The sequence below is a fragment of the Pipra filicauda genome, unplaced genomic scaffold (genome assembly GCF_003945595.2).
Source record: "Pipra filicauda isolate LSUMZ 115617 unplaced genomic scaffold, ASM394559v2 scaffold463_size517996_pilon, whole genome shotgun sequence".
Taxonomy (NCBI): Eukaryota; Metazoa; Chordata; class Aves; order Passeriformes; family Pipridae; genus Pipra; species Pipra filicauda.
The window spans coordinates 296,306-311,458 of NW_024104602.1; the positions used below are offsets into that span (position 1 = coordinate 296,306).

The 15,153-nt window shown below is 51.8% G+C and overlaps 1 protein-coding gene across 2 annotated transcripts in view; it reads right to left on the bottom strand.

Annotated features, from left to right (window-relative positions):
- Positions 1-15,153, bottom strand: part of PLCB2 (phospholipase C beta 2) — a 50,875-nt gene that overhangs the window by 35,388 nt on the left and 334 nt on the right. The window contains exons 2-4 of one of the 2 annotated variants that reach the window (XM_027749322.2): positions 14,961-15,065; positions 2,767-2,844; positions 1,149-1,217 (exon numbers count right to left, since the gene is read on the bottom strand). In XM_027749322.2, the coding sequence (XP_027605123.2) occupies positions 1,149-1,214 (66 nt within the window). In that variant the 5' untranslated portion in view covers positions 1,215-1,217; positions 2,767-2,844; positions 14,961-15,065. Of the gene's footprint in view, positions 1-1,148; positions 1,218-2,766; positions 2,845-6,130; positions 6,540-14,960; positions 15,066-15,153 lie in introns of those variants that run through there. The other variant, XM_027749321.2, reaches the window with a different exon arrangement.

Sequence of the window (15,153 nt, forward strand, 5' to 3'; positions counted from 1 at the left end):
TTTAAGTTGGCCTTTTCCTTAGGGATCCTGTCCAGAGTGTGGCACCAACTCTACCAACCCCAAATATTTTATCCTCCCAAATGAAAAAACAACATCCAGAGAGCTTTTTTTTCAAACACTCTTCCCACAAAACAAGTTGCAGACAAAGTTTTAGGTGCATTGAAAACTCAAATATGTTCCATTCAAGTGAATTTTCAAGGAGAAATCCAATTTCTTAGAAGGAATTATGACTTCTAGGGACAGGGGTGTTGTTCTTAACTCTGCTGTGCCTTCAGCACCCACCTGACATGGTGTTTAGAGAAATACTGGTCTCGGGGAGCTCTGAAGAGACATTTTCAGAGCAGATTGAGAAAACAGCTGCAGGACTTATGCAAAAGGCTCAGCAGATATTGCAAAACCTTCTCCTTGTGCCTTAGACAGTCACCTGTGTCAGCACAGGAGCCACCAGCTCTACTCCTTTGGTTCCTTTCCACCTTCACTGCAGTTTTCTGCTTGCCTTTTCCATACATGGAAAAGTTCAAAATAACCCAAAAAACAGTCCCAGGAAAAAAGTCCTAACAAGGACAACGTTGCTGCAGGAAGCTTAAATTACAGCTGAGACCAAGAGCAAAGCCCTGATCACGTGCTTCCCTTCATGTGCCACCCTGCAAGCAGACCATGTCAAACTATGGGGGGGGGGAGAAAAAGGAAAGAAACTGTTTTTTCTGAAAGTGCATTTTCTTCCCTTTAAAGGGAAAAATCCCAGTACACAGGGCTGGAATCTCGCTGTAACTGCAGGTTTGGGGGTGCCCTGACCCAGCCTGTGCATCCTAGCACAAGAGCAGTTCCAGTGACTCAGTGCAGGAGCATCACAGTCTCCAACAGGACTTCCTAGGGCAGCAGGGCACTTGGAAAGGGAATTGTTGATGTTCCTTCCTCTACCATAGTCTGGAAGTGCCTCTTTTGGGTGCACAGAGGACCCTGGGGAGCTCAGGAACAGGAGTAAAGATGGCTTTTCTGTATTTACATAGTTGTGAAGCGAGGAGGTAAGATCCCCTCCACCTTCTTCCCACAGAAATCCAGGACAAGCTCCCTGAGCTTCTGTCAACGCCCCAGGTAGCCCTGTCTTTGCCACAGGAACATCAGACAGAAAGAAGCTGTGGACTCACCTTGGGGATTTTGGCAAACCTCCCCACTCGGGTGTCTCGGATGCTGGTGATATCCAGAATTTCCATTTCCTACAAGAGAACAAGGACAAGGAAGATGAGGAAGGGCAAAGGAGGAAGGAAAGCACTCCATCCCAGAGCCCCCAGAAGCTGCAAGGCAAGTCTGAGCCAGTGCTTTTCCCGGCAGAAGAGCTGTCCCAGCAGGAACAAGGTAGGGAGGGAAGCAATTCCCATGGAAGACTCTCCACAGCCTTCCCCAGGCAGCCCCTCCACATCTCCACTACTGGCTTGTTGTCATGTTCTTGTTTGTTCTTTTAATATCCAACCTGAATTTCCTTCCTCTGTTACTAATTTTTCTTCTCACTGTGGGTCTGGAGAACAAATTATACTTGTTGCAGCAGATAATATTATTTTCCAAGATCCCAACACAGAACAATGTGGATACCATGTCTTCTGGCTGTATCCCCATTTTATTGTTCAGCAGGACGGGAATTTTACTCCTAATCCCACTCCTTTCTGAATCCCTAGTGCAAAAGCAGTTCACTTGACTTTAGGAGTTAATTAAAAGCATTTTCCAGGAATGTGAGACCCACCCCCCCATCAAGTCTGGGTTCCCTCGTGGCAGCTTTCCCCCGCTCCCCCAGCCCCTTTTCCAGGTATCCCAGTGAGATATCTCCTTTTCCATGGCAACACCAGCTCCCTTTGCCTCACTTTGTGCTCCACTTCTCCCTGCTGGAACCCTTACAGCAGAAATTCTACCGCCCGGAGCGGACCTCGAAAGGGGGATGGGAGTGACAGAGACATCTTGAGGGGTGTGCCAGTCCCCAGCCCCGTGACACTGCTCTGGCAGTGCCTGGCCCAGCTGGCACTGGGCACAACCTCCTGGAAAGACAGAGCTCCCCCAAGCCCCTCAGGTCCCTGGCCAGGGCCTGTGCAGGACCGTCTCTGCCTCTGCATCTGCCTTGGCATGTAGGTCAGGGGGAGGAAGTGGAGCTGAACCACAGCCCTGCTCTGGAAAGCAGAAGTGAGCCCAGCCTTCCACCTCCCTCAGCCAGAGCTCCCCACCACTCGCTGCTGCTCCTCAGTGAGGAACTGAACTCTTCCCTCGTGCTGCCTCTCCCTCCCCTGCAGCAGCTGTGGCCCCTGCTCTGCTCCAGCGGTGAGGACACGGCGCCCTGGGCACTCCCCACCCTCCAGACTGCACGTGGGCACCACAGCACCATGGTCACTGCTCTGGGCTTTTTAATGACAATGTCTAAAGCCCCAGTGAGTCAGTCAATGTACCACTGTCCAGGCTGGAGAACCCTTTGGGTGACAGGGATATCAACATGACTGTTCTCCACAAAGCCCTTTGAAGGACACCCAAGGAGCTTTGCAGCAGTGAGATGCCAGCGTGCCAGGCAGGGAAAGGCCATGCTCACAGCCTCACCTCCTGCTCTGTCCTGGCACTGGGAAAACAAACCTGCCACGGAATAACTCCCACCCCTGTGGGGTGTTCCTGCTGAGAGGAATGGCTGGGGCAGTTTGTTCCCGAGTGCAGGACTCAGCACTTGGGGTGTTTTCATCTCACACAGACCTGACGGGCTGTTTGGAGCCCAAGGGGTGCAGTGTCACAGCTCACCTTGTTCTGATGGGTCCAGTACACATAAAAGCCCTTCGGATCCACTCGGAGAATCACGGGAGAAGCACTTGCTGTTTCCTGATCAAAAAAAAAACCACAGGAAGAAGATTGGCATCTGGGGTGAACTGGAGAACCCACCATGGGACACGAGGTTCCCAGTGCAAATACAGCCCCATGGACTGGCTGTGCACACGCTGTGGAAGAAGTAGCTGTGGAGACACTCACAAGACAAGATCCATTTCCATCTCCTGTGCAAGCCTGTGCTAAGAGAAGAATCAGTGTGAGCTCTTTGGAGACAGGGATGAGGATTCCTGGTGCCTCTGTATGTCCCAGCCCCTTCACTCACTCACTGTAGAAGAATCCTCACTGCACTTGCCCTCTGGTGCCACACAAGACAGGATCATAAGGCCTATGAGCCATTTCTGGGAAGGCTCCAAATTCAATTCATGAAGCTGAAACACTCAGCTGCTGAGATGAAACCAGTAATGAAATCTGGACATTGTATCTGTTACTTGGGTTTGTCAGTTTGACACTGAACTCATTCTTTATTCCAAAGTATTTCCAGGGACCTCCAGTTCCAGATCCAATATCTTTGTTATGATGAGCTGCTCATTGCACAGTGCATCACATGTGCTCCTCTTACTCCCTGTTGTTGTTCTCCTGCAGTTCCAGGGACAGCACTGACCTGCCCAGCACCATGTCCATGTTCCCAGAGCTCTGGGACAGCACTGACCTGCCCAGCACCATGTCCATGTTCCCAGAGCTCTGGGACAGCACTGACCTGCCCAGTACCATGTCCATGTCCCCAGAGCTCCTGGCTGGCTCCCTGCACACGTGGCCACAAGCCATGAGGAGCAGCACAGGCACTGTGCTCTTACCCAGAGCATTGTGCCATGTTCTAGATTAGCCTTATCTGCCATGGAGCAGCTCTGAAGGTCAGCTGAGGCTGCAGGGAGGCTCCTGAGCAGGGCTGTGCCAGCCTGGGGTGCCGGCAGGGTCTCCTACGGGGGGCTCCTGGCAGCAAAAGGAATAAGGATTCTACAGAAGATGGTCTGGCAGCCACACTGGCAGCTGCTCACACTGTGGGGCTCAACTCTGGGCAGAAAGCAAGCAGTGTCTGCTAAAATGCTGTCGTCCAGAGTCTTGCAGAGATAGGAACAGTTTTGCTTCTACTACAAGGGCCAAGAGTCAGCACTGAGCAAACCCACACACATCTGCCCCACTTAAGAGGTCACCTACTACTCTGTGCCCTCCCTGGGGTTCTGAAAGGGTTCCCAAGCTGGTTCTTGAACTAAACTACTGTCCATGTCCTCTTCAGCCTGCTTGGCAGTTTGCTGGGTGCTGACCAAAGCAGAGATGCTCCTTACCCCAAGGTGTTGCAGGAACTGTGGGCCAGGTCAGAACAGCCCTGCTCATCAGGGATCCACTGCCCTCTCCTCCAGACAATGCCTTACAAAAGCTGGACAAGGTGAGGGCTCTGTAGAAACAGTGTGGGCTTGCTTTTTTTTGCTGGAAGCCCCCAGTCTAGTCCCAAACTGTACAGAGTGATGTAAGAGCCCAATCTGATCTACCTTCACTCCTCTGCCCCACTTATCGTGGAAGGAGTTCCAAACTGTTGCCAACAGCACGGCCAGGTCAACTCAAAGAGAGACAGAAAACCAACACTCAGGGGTTCTAAAGCACAGCAATCCTGCAGTCTGGAGCTCTCCCCATCATCCTCTGCAGCCTGCTCTCACCCCGGATTGGGAAAGCTCGATGTGATGGAGCAACGTGACCAGAACAGCCCACTTATGGAGAAGCCTTTGTTATTGGTGGAGACCCAGCCTCCAAACTGTTTAGCTCAGGCAACCTTTTAGGAATGTTTACAAATTTGTAAACTTTAAGGAAAGATCCAGGCAGAAATGAAGCTCACGAACTCCAGTGGTTACAGCAGCAAATAAACACTTGGTGGGTCTTGGAAGCCCAACTTGGCCCACCTTAGGTTTCAAGGGAGCCTATCCCAGGAATTCCCAGTGAAGTACTTAACAGCTTCAAGTTTTGGGGAGAATGGCCTCCAAGGACCGAGCACAAAGTCAGCAGCAATTTGAGACAACTTTGGTTACTGTTATTCTCAGAAACCAGATCCCTGTTTGAATTCCAAGAAGCCCCAAGTGCACCCTGCAGGCAGTGGGCCCACGGGAAGGAGGGGGAAGGCTGCACTTTCCACTGGACCCTGGTGTCATCCTCCTGTTTATGTACTGCTAGTGGAGTAACTGGCAGTGATATTCCAACCTGTATTACTCAGCACACATCCCCTCTGCCAGCTGCACAGCACATTGCCCTCTCATTTCTTGGTGCCCCAGACATTGTGCTGATGCTGCACACAAGTGATCTACCCCCCCACACACACTGCCTTGGGACTTCAAACTCTGTTCCAGCTTCACACCCACAAAAGCACTAATCCCTCCTGCACTGCTGCTGGAGGATCCTTCTGATATCTCATTTGCAACACGTCAACAAGCGTGTCCCCAGATCCTGGTGAATAACCACAACCTGGGCTCCCCCCGTTTCTCACATCCCTGCTCAGCAGCAGACAATCCACCTCTTGCTCAGGTGTGTGGGTACCGGGGTGAACACACTCCTTTGCCTCCTTACAACGGTGGGAACCGTTATGTTCAAATTAACTTCTGCTCCTCACTTTCTTCCCCTCACACAGGAGGGCAGGACTGCAAACCGGCTGCTTTGAAGGTAAAGAGAACACAGAGTTGGAAAGAGCAGCACCCACAAGGCTCCAGCCCAGTCAAAGCCCAGGCCCTTTGCCACGCTGTCACCGTGCACTTGGGAATTCCCAGAGCCAGGAGCAGGGCAGGCGTGGGAGGCCACGGCCCCCTGATCCACTCAAGCAATAGGGCCATAAGAGGAAGCAACTTGGAGCCCGATTTCCTCTCTGTCTGCAAAGCACAGTGAGCCCTTTCAGCTCTGGAGCAGATCCTACCCCTCAGGCTCCTCCGGACAATCCAAACGTGATGTGTGTGCCTCTCATCCCAGGGAGATCCCAGCGGGATCCTCCCCAGGGGTGGACCCTGGATCCCACCCCAGTGCTGCACACGCAGACCCACTGCACACTCACTCCGTTTGCTTCCATCGTCCCCAACCAGAGGTGCAGCCGCCACATCCCCAACCCCTCACACACAGTGCCCTTGATTTTAGCCCTCAGCTCTCCTGTTCTTCCCAGTTCCCTCTCCCCACGCAGGGATCTCTGCTCTCAGGTGGGACACACAACGTCCCATCCAGCACACTGAGGCTCCCCACAAACCCTGACCACACCACGGTGTCTCGGGGCCGCCGCACACACAGCGTGGGGAAGCCAAGCCCCAGTACTCACATCGTCCCACTTGATGAAGCGCTCGCCCTTGCACAGGTACTCCTTCACCTCGGGGGGCTGCAGCACGGGGGTCAGCACGGACATGGTCCCGCTGCTGTGCTCCTCAGCCTCCAGGAGCAAGGGCAGCCGCAAACTCCGCTCCCGCTCGGCCCCTCTGCTCTATCTGCGCCTCTCACGTTGCAGGGCGCTCTGCCATGGCCACTGTTGGCATCGGAGAGCAAACAGCCTCTTATATCCCAGCCCAGCTCAGGAGGGGCAGGGAGCGAGGAATCTGCATTGTAAATCAGCAGCTCTCCAGGCGAGCAGAGCCTCACCCCAGGGCACCCAGCGAGGCAGGCGGTGGCCGAGGTGCCCGTGGGCAGGCGGGCAGGCACCCGCTGTGCCTCCGGAGGGACCCGCTCCTCGGAGCGGAGCTCGTGAGGCACCCGGCTCGCTCCACTTCCGCAGCTCAACTTCCTTAAGTGTTCTCTTGAGGGAGTGCAGGCATTGCCAGCAGCGCTCCGGCTGCTCCGGCAGCTGCGGTCCCGAGCGGCCCGGCCCTGGCCGCAGGCGGACTGCCCCCTCTGCGCGATGGGCCAGATATCCCGGGAAAGGAATCACTCCATCGCTGGGGCCGCTCGCTGCACTGTCCAGCCTTCCTCTTACGGGCTCCTCTGAACGTCATCCAGAAAGTGAGACAGACCAGCAGAGCAGCTGGAAATTCCCCAGAGGAAATAAAACATTCCCAGAGTCCCGAGGAACTGCACTACTCTCCGGACTCACTTGAGTCTGTGGCGGACACTGTGGGACACAGAATGGGAGAGGTGGGAGAGGGGGGATTGTAGTGACGAGGCTGCAGGGAAGTGACCCAAAGCAGAACAGGTTAAAGGCAAACAGGGCCAAGGAGTCCCTGCTCCTGACCCTGGAATGAAGGAATTCCGTGTGGGCAGCAAAGGAGGAGAGGGGCTCTGGTGGCCAATGGGCACTGGCTCCCCAGGAGCGGCTTCTGAAAGGTCCAACATGGGTAAGGTTATTTTGGTCAGAGGCAGAGCCCCACAGCTCATCATCAGTGGAGATCACTGTGCCACTCTGGCTGGAAAGGATTCCCAGACACACAGTGGGACGTCATCCTTGTCTCCTATAAAAGCTGGGGTGTGGCACTTGTCAGTGCTCAAGAGGGACAAGAGGCTGTCAGAGGTAGCACAGATTCTCGGAGCAGGGGGGACAACCCCCCCACTGTGCCACGGCAGCCAGCTGCATGTTTTAGTCCCTCCTTCCCAGCCCTGATGGACCCAGTTGGGTAAGTCTGGTGCTTTGGAGCAGCCTGGACAGCCAGGAATGCAGCCTGAAGGAATCCTAAGGGCATTCTCAGGTGCTAGTGGCACAAGGCAGGAGAGATTAAGTACTGTACCAAGTTCTCCAGTTGTAAAACAACAAAGAAGGCAGGAATCAGAGATTCCTGAAAAGGAAACAGAGAACCCTGAACAAACCCAACATCCTTTGTACATGCCCTTAAAGGGTTTATCTGCACAACAAACTGGGAATAAGAGCTTCCATGTTTCCAGCTCTCATTGTGTTTTCTGCACTTACTAACACACATTGCACTTTTCCACAGACCTCTGGTCTCACAGCTGAGCCACACCCGTGGCATTAAGCTTCCTTTGCACGTGCCATGTGGGTCACTGGGGAATTCCAGGCCCAGCCACGGCAGGGTCACAGGATCCCCCACTCAGGGAATGCTGTTACTCCCAAGAAGAGAAGCAGCAGGTGACAGAGGGGGCAATGAGGAATGAAAGTTCTCCACCCTCCCCTGATCCCTTCTCCAAGGTCAGAGCAGCTCCAGGGCTTCTTCCCTTTGAATTAGGGAGCAGCAGGGGGAGGGACAGAGAGCATCAATCTTGCTCAGAGGTGCTGTTCTCCCAGCCTCAGGAACACTGACAGCACTGCAGGAAGGCCCTGGAGGGAGGTCACAGTGAGAGGTGGGATGAGCTTTGCCACCTGGTACTGCTGAGGGCAGGTGAGATCAGTCACAGCTACTGGATCCAGTGGCCTGTCTGATATTTAGCACAGTTATCACAGCTCTGTGATCCCAGGGTGCTTCCAGCCAGAAGCAGGACCTCCCAGAAAAGCTGCTCCTGTCCTGCCTTCCCTCAGACCAGGACAGTCAACAGCTTTCTCTGCCTCACCAACCAACCTGAAGGAAGTAAGAATCCTGCCACAGCTTTGCTCACATGTCACTCAAGGGCAGCTTTCCCTAAGGAATAAACCCCTAAAATAATCAAATAATAAATAAAACAGTAATAATTAAGACCCAACCAAACACAAGCAGCACCAAAAGCAGTGCCCAAGTCCTGTGAGGCCACACGGTGCCACAGCATCAAGGGTCAAGGTCCCACTTGCACAAAGGTGGTCCCCAAAGCTGCAGCTCCCTCCTTTTTGCCCAGCCCAGCCTCCTTATCTTCCATTTCCCAGTGCCTGCTGTGTGGGAGCCTCTGTCCTCACAGGGGCTGATGGAGCAGCAATAGGATGGAGCAACAGTCCTGCCCTCCGTGCACAGCTCTGCTATCGGAGCGGGCGGGAGCAGTGCTTGCTTATTCCAACCACCCTTCCTCTCCTCTTCCTCTCCTCTCTCCAGCAAGGCCATCATCCAGGGCACACCCATCCTACATCCCTCACCTTCACCACTGGGCATCCCACCAGCTGCTGCAACAGTTTTGATATGCAAAAATGTCCCTCTTTTTTTTTTTTTTTTTTTTTTTTAGTGCAGACTCTTCCTTGTCTCCCTGTCCTACCTATCCCGCAGGCTCTGCCTCCCCCAGCATCACCCTTCAGATATTTTAGGAGACAAGGTCTGCAGACACCGATTTAAGCCACGGTGTTAAACGCCCCTGACTGGATGGCTCCCGACTTCTAGGGAATTATCGTGTAACCTCAACCCCAGTTTACTCCTGGCACGCACATAATCCCTAAGGAATCTCTCCGGGCGCTGTTCCGTGCTAATGACACTTTGCCATGTGTAATGCTGTCCTCTAGTGAAGAGCCGTGACACTGCACAGCAGGGCGAACTCCCAGCTCCCCAAAGCCCGGTCCCTCCCGCTGCTCCCGGGGCTGCTCTGCCCTCGGGGCCCTGGCATTCCGGGAAGGATTAACGACACCTTTAAAACCGCAAAGGCCAGCATTTGCCAACCACCTCTGGAGAGCAGAACTGTTGAGTGGGCGTGCAGGGGTGTATTTTGTGTCCTACTTTGAGCCCAAACCACAAAGTCAGGGATCCCTGACAGCTCCCAGCGTGACTCCAGCTTGATCTGCACAAGTCAGAGGGCAGCAGACCACAGCACAGGGAGACAAGCGGTCACAGATGCCACAATACCATAAAAGCAGTGAGAACTTGTACAAAACCCCAAAAACTATCTGCTCAGCCACTGGGACATGGTTGGACCCATAATTGAGTGTTCTCTGGGCAGGAGTACATTGTGTTTACAGCACTGGTGGCTCCGTGCCTGTTTCCCAGCGGTGCAGTGAGTGCTGCAAGCAGGACCACATGCTCCTGAAACATCCCATAAGCCAGACCAAAAACCTGCTTTTGTAATGTCCAGCCTCAACCTACAGCATTCTCATCCTCCCTGCACAGGCCTTGGCACACCATATTCCAAACACTCCTTGAGGTGAAACGTGCTTGTGAAGCAATGACACGTTCAGGTTTAGTGCCATGGCAAAGAATGCACAGTCTCCACTGGTTTCACTGAACAGTGCAACATCAGAGATTCCAAAGGTTTTCAGGCAAAGGACCACTCTGAGCCCTCACTAAGCTCTCCCTGGATCACACTCTGTGTCCAGGGAAGGTGACTGAGGCCAGTGATGAGCAGGTGGATACATCTGTGGCATTGCTCCTTCTGCTGCTGCTCTCCAGGAGCCTCACCAGGGAATGTCCTTCTTTGACCTTGTTTACTGTGGTTTATGCATTTTCCACAGCTTTTGTAGCCATGGTGAGTAATCAGTGCCAAGGGGAACTGAGGCTGCCCCATCCCTGGAAGTGTCCAAGGCCAGGTTGGACAGGGCTTGGAGCAACCTGGGATAGTAGAAGGTGTCCCTGCCCATGGCAGGGGGTGGGACTGCATGGGCTTTAAGGTCCCTTCCAAGCCAAACCATCCCAGGCTTCCATGATTTTAAATCATCTGCTGTCTTTATAGAGGTCAAAATTAGATCTTGGAAATTATTTTCTCTATTTTATCAAATTACAAGGCCAGGAACAAACAGCACACAAACTGGGTCCAGATTCTTAGAAAGGAGGTCCCAGGAAACATTTAACATTGGATGCAGTTCCCAACATGTTTTTATTTTTGAGCAGTCAGATAAACATGGGACCAGAAACAAACAGCATGTGGAAGGAGAATTGCTGAAGAAGGACAAGGAAGGTCATTCTACAGCATTCAGCTGTATCAGAGGTTCCACACAGTGAAGCATGTTCCCAAAAAGCAGGGCAGCTTCCCTGCTGGAAAGCCCAGCCCTGGCCCATGTGAGCACCCGGGGCACACAGGGCTGGGGTGCAGGGCAGGTTTGATTTCATTCTGCACCATTTCTGGTCTCCTGGACTTGGTCTGCACCATTTCTGGTCTCCTGGACTGCAGGAAAGGAGCAGCTGGTCCCAGGCTCCCACCACCCCCACAGTGTTTTCCAGCTGACAATGATACACATGCCCTGGTCCACAGAACACTGAGGAATAATCCTGTTCCATAACCACATCCATGCGAACACCTCTGCTGGAAATGCATATATTCAGAGGAGTGGGGGGTTATCAAAGCACTGGATCTGGAAGAAACACTTCCCTGAGCAGTGGCTGTAAGACAAGTTTTATTTAGCTGAAGACAAGTGGGGGTCCTTGTTAACACCATGTTGAACTCATTGCCAACAGACCTTTCCCCTGTTCACAGGTGTACAATGAACTTGCTGACGATATTTTCCACATTTTCTGCTCTTGGAAGCATCAGAACAGCCTCTCTCCTGGAACCTTTCAGCTCTATTTCCGTCAGAGTCTGAACCAGGATGGCAAAAGTGTGAAAACAGGAAGATGCATCAAGTCAGAATCAGCTCCAGCAGAACTGGGAGAGGTTTCAGGCTGATATTTTAATTCAGGCAAATAACTCTGCCTTGCATGGGGTTATCAAGATGAGTCCAGGCCATTTTCTTTATTCAGCTCCCAAAGCCAGGCACACAGAAATGGAGGGAGCCAGGCAGTAACAGCCACTTTCGAGGTTTTCTCTGCAAGAAGAAACTACCCCATGCTCAGGACATATGAACACATTCAAAGCTTCGTTGTTTCAAATAAGGTGAAACCTCATGTCCTCCTCAAATATAAAAGAATCTATTTGATCTTTAAAGCAGTTAAAACAGCACCTTGCCTTAGTGTAACTCAGCAAGGACCCAACTTAAGCCAAGTCAAGCTGACTTTGAAGAATGAACAAGTTGTTTGGTGTAACAGAGTTTGGCTGCACAGGTGACCACCAGAGACCCTCAATGGAGCCCCTCAGAGACCTTATAAGGATTTGTGTATATGGTAACAGGTGTTGGGGAATGTCCTGGATATGTAACAGGAATGCAGGGAGTGAAAATGAACAGTCCTGTAGTGCTGCCATATCAGCTGCAGTGGAGATACCCCTGTGAGCACCTGGGGAGCTGAGTGCCAGGGCAGCCAGTGTGCTGTGACCACACAGTGCATCGTAATCAAGGAATGCCTGGCTCCTAAAACTCACCAGTTGAGTCTTAGAGCTTTATTTTAAGAGCCAATTTTAGGCAACACAGAGGATAACAAAATGGCTCAAAACGGGCTTCCCCACATTGATGATACAAGGCTGGAGCTGCCCTGAGCTCCCCGGAGCTTTCTGCCCAAGGCCTCAGTCCCAGGCAAACCCAGCAAAAACCTGCTGTGGTATCTCAAATTCAGCATCACTTTTAGCACCTTCCCCACTCCCATAACCTCTGCAGAGCACTGTCCTAGTCAGTGCAAGACTGTGGGTTGTGCCAGCTTCACTGTCACAGTTAAATCAGAGCTGAAGGAAATAAAAGGACATCCCCAACCTTCCCCATCTGCTCTTGGATTAACAAGTGAAACTGCACCTTCCCACGTGAGACACATTTCAGTGTGTAAGAGGAAAATGCCAGAGAGGAACAGAAACAGATTCCCTGCAGGCTCCAACAGGAGGCTGGAGCAGCAGTGAGAAATAGAGTATTTCCTGTAGAAGGGCAGCCAGCAGAGCTTGAGAGATGCCCCTGTCAAGAGCAGGGACCTTCTCTGTGACAGCAGGCTCCAGCCTAGCAGAGTACTTACTCAAGGACTTCAGTGCAGAAAGATTAATTTAAACAAACTATTCCATCCTTTAAACACTAGGAGGCAGGTAGAAAGATCTTATCCATCTCCCTCCTCCCCAGCTCACAAATGTGACCAAGGAGACACTGTAAAGTTTAAACATCAACAAAGAGCCAATAAAAAAGTGACGAGTCTCTATAATCTGCCCAGAGGCCTCTGTGAACAACACACACTCACCCATCTCCCAGGCATCCCATCCAGTGCCCTGCTACTCCAGAAGCAGGGGCTGCACAGAGGCAGTACCTCAGGCCAGCAATCTTCCCTTAATGAAGTCTTCCCTATCCTGCAGCACTCGGATGCTATCCACAGACTCCGAGCATGGGAAATCAATAACACAGGTTTATTTAGCTCCATCTGTCAGGGGCCCTTGGAGAGCAGGCAAACATCCCACTGCGGCAAGGCAGCAGCAGGGTTCAAGCCACGCTGCTCACTCAGGGAGGTGGAACTCCCAAGCCTCCAACAGGAGATCTGTCTCAGCACCCGTGGTTTTAACAACACTCAGGTGTAAGGCAGCAAATAAACACATTTTCTAGTGGACCCTCAGACCCAACAAGTCAAAATTAAAGCAGTCTTAAAGTATCTTGTAAAGAACAGGACCCTGCAGAGTAGTTTTTGGGCTGTGGTGGGAGGAAGGCTGCCCGAGGGTTGCAGAGCTCTCCTGCTTTGGCACATAGTTCCAGTGTGCACCACGTGCCTCAAGCGAGTGATCCCTTGTGCTCTTTAGGAGGAAATTCCAGACAGGAGTAATTTGTCAGCTTTGTCTGGTGTCAGACACAGTCCCTGACTTCACAAGACCCCAGAGCTCCAATCCTGCACCACAGGAGCCCGCTCAGAGCACAGCCTGGGATCTCTGCTAATGCTCCAAGGACAAAAAAAACATCTTGACTGCAGCTCTGGCTTCTGGCTCTCACTTGCCTTAGTGAGGTTTTTAGCAAGGAACTCTGTTTGGGAACAGAAGGCACACACCTGCTGGCAGCTGCCTGCAGAGAAGCTCACACCCAGTTACTTGTTCACAGTAAAAAGAAAAGCTTTCACCTGACTTTGGCAAAAGCCAAGACTTCACAACATTTAATGAACACAAGCCTGGGCTTACTCAGAGCCATGAGAGCAGAGGGTTGGCAGGGAGGAGAGAGCCTTGAGAACACTGAATTTCTGTAATAATACCATGGCACTGTGTGTTCCAGCAAGGGCAGGTCTCCACTGCAGGCATGAATGAGCCACAAATAAATGCAGGGGGGAGGTGAAGCTGTTGGGCTGAAGGCAGAACACCTCTGGAATGACACGCTGGGATCTCAACCACACCACGCTCACGCAGTTGCTGGGAATGTTCTTACAACTCCCCTGCATGTCCTTCGCCAGTCCAGTCTGGCTCCCAGGACAGTCTGAAAATGCAGGAAGACATCCTGGACTAGACAAGCATCAGAATCATCAAAACTGCCAAGACCTCAGTCAGCCCCACAAGAACTGCCTGTACGTGTTAATCCTCTACCCCAGAAATTCCAGAACGGGAATTAAGCCAGAGCATAGGGAAAGGACTTGTGAGAAGTAGCAACTCATCATCATTTCACTTGCTGAATGGAAGAGGAGAAGCAAGGGGAGAACGGGCTGGACCAAACCCATCACTGAGGGAAAACACACTGAAAAATTACTAGAAAATCCGTTTTGTAAGAATTGCTATAAATTCACACCTATAATTCAACCTAAACTTATACAGTCCAAGGGAATGTGTGTATAGAATGTATAGTACACCACAGAAAAGGCAATTCTGTAACTCAGGGAAGCTCTACCAGCAGGGCATCATCAGTTAATACAGTCCAGGTGTGACTGTGACTCCAGCTCGTGTGCTCAGGTGTGGGACATTGGGCTTGACGAGGAGAATACAATCACCTGTAAGCAATGAGGGCAGGAGACACACAGGGCACAAAGAAAGGCCCCAGTACCTTCTAACAAACATTCCCCAGGTGCACAGCAACATTTCATCAATGTTAAATACTTCAGGAGGCTACAGCAAGTCTATCTACAGCTCAAAATCATTTAGGTTGGAAGGGAACCTGAAAAACCATCTAGTCCAACTCCCCAGCCAAGGGCAATGAGCCCCCTCTGCCCTGAACAGGCAGGTTTAGTCTCCAAATTCCTTTGCTGCTGGACACTGGGGCTCCCAGCCCTGCCCAGTCAGTGCACACAGACCCACAGCAGTGCTCCCCCTCCACATGCAGACAGCAGCCCTGCAGCCTCTGGCCAACACAGTCCACCTTTTCCAAAAATTACAGCTACTTTGAAGCTACTCCATTTATTCCCTAACATATCTTCTGCCTCACGAGTCTTCCTCAGAGCTGCAAGCTCTGTACTTCCTGCAAAAACTTTTCCCTCTCTCCCAACTTTTCTCTCACAATTTTCCTGCAACTGGGAGTATGGCATTGAAGGCAAACCCCTTCTACCACATGGGAGCACAAATAAAATGCTGCTGTTAACTCAAAACTCACTCACTTTCTCTGAAGCCTCTCTGGGTAACAGGCAGGTCTCCAGCTACTGTTGCCTCCTCCAGAACTGCAAGTCCTGGTTTATAAGAAGTTTCTGCTGCAACTACCATACCTGAGATTGAAAGGAGGAAGAAAATTATTGTAAAACAAGCAGCTACATCATTCCCATAAAGAAAACAAAGCTAATTTATACCCTAAAT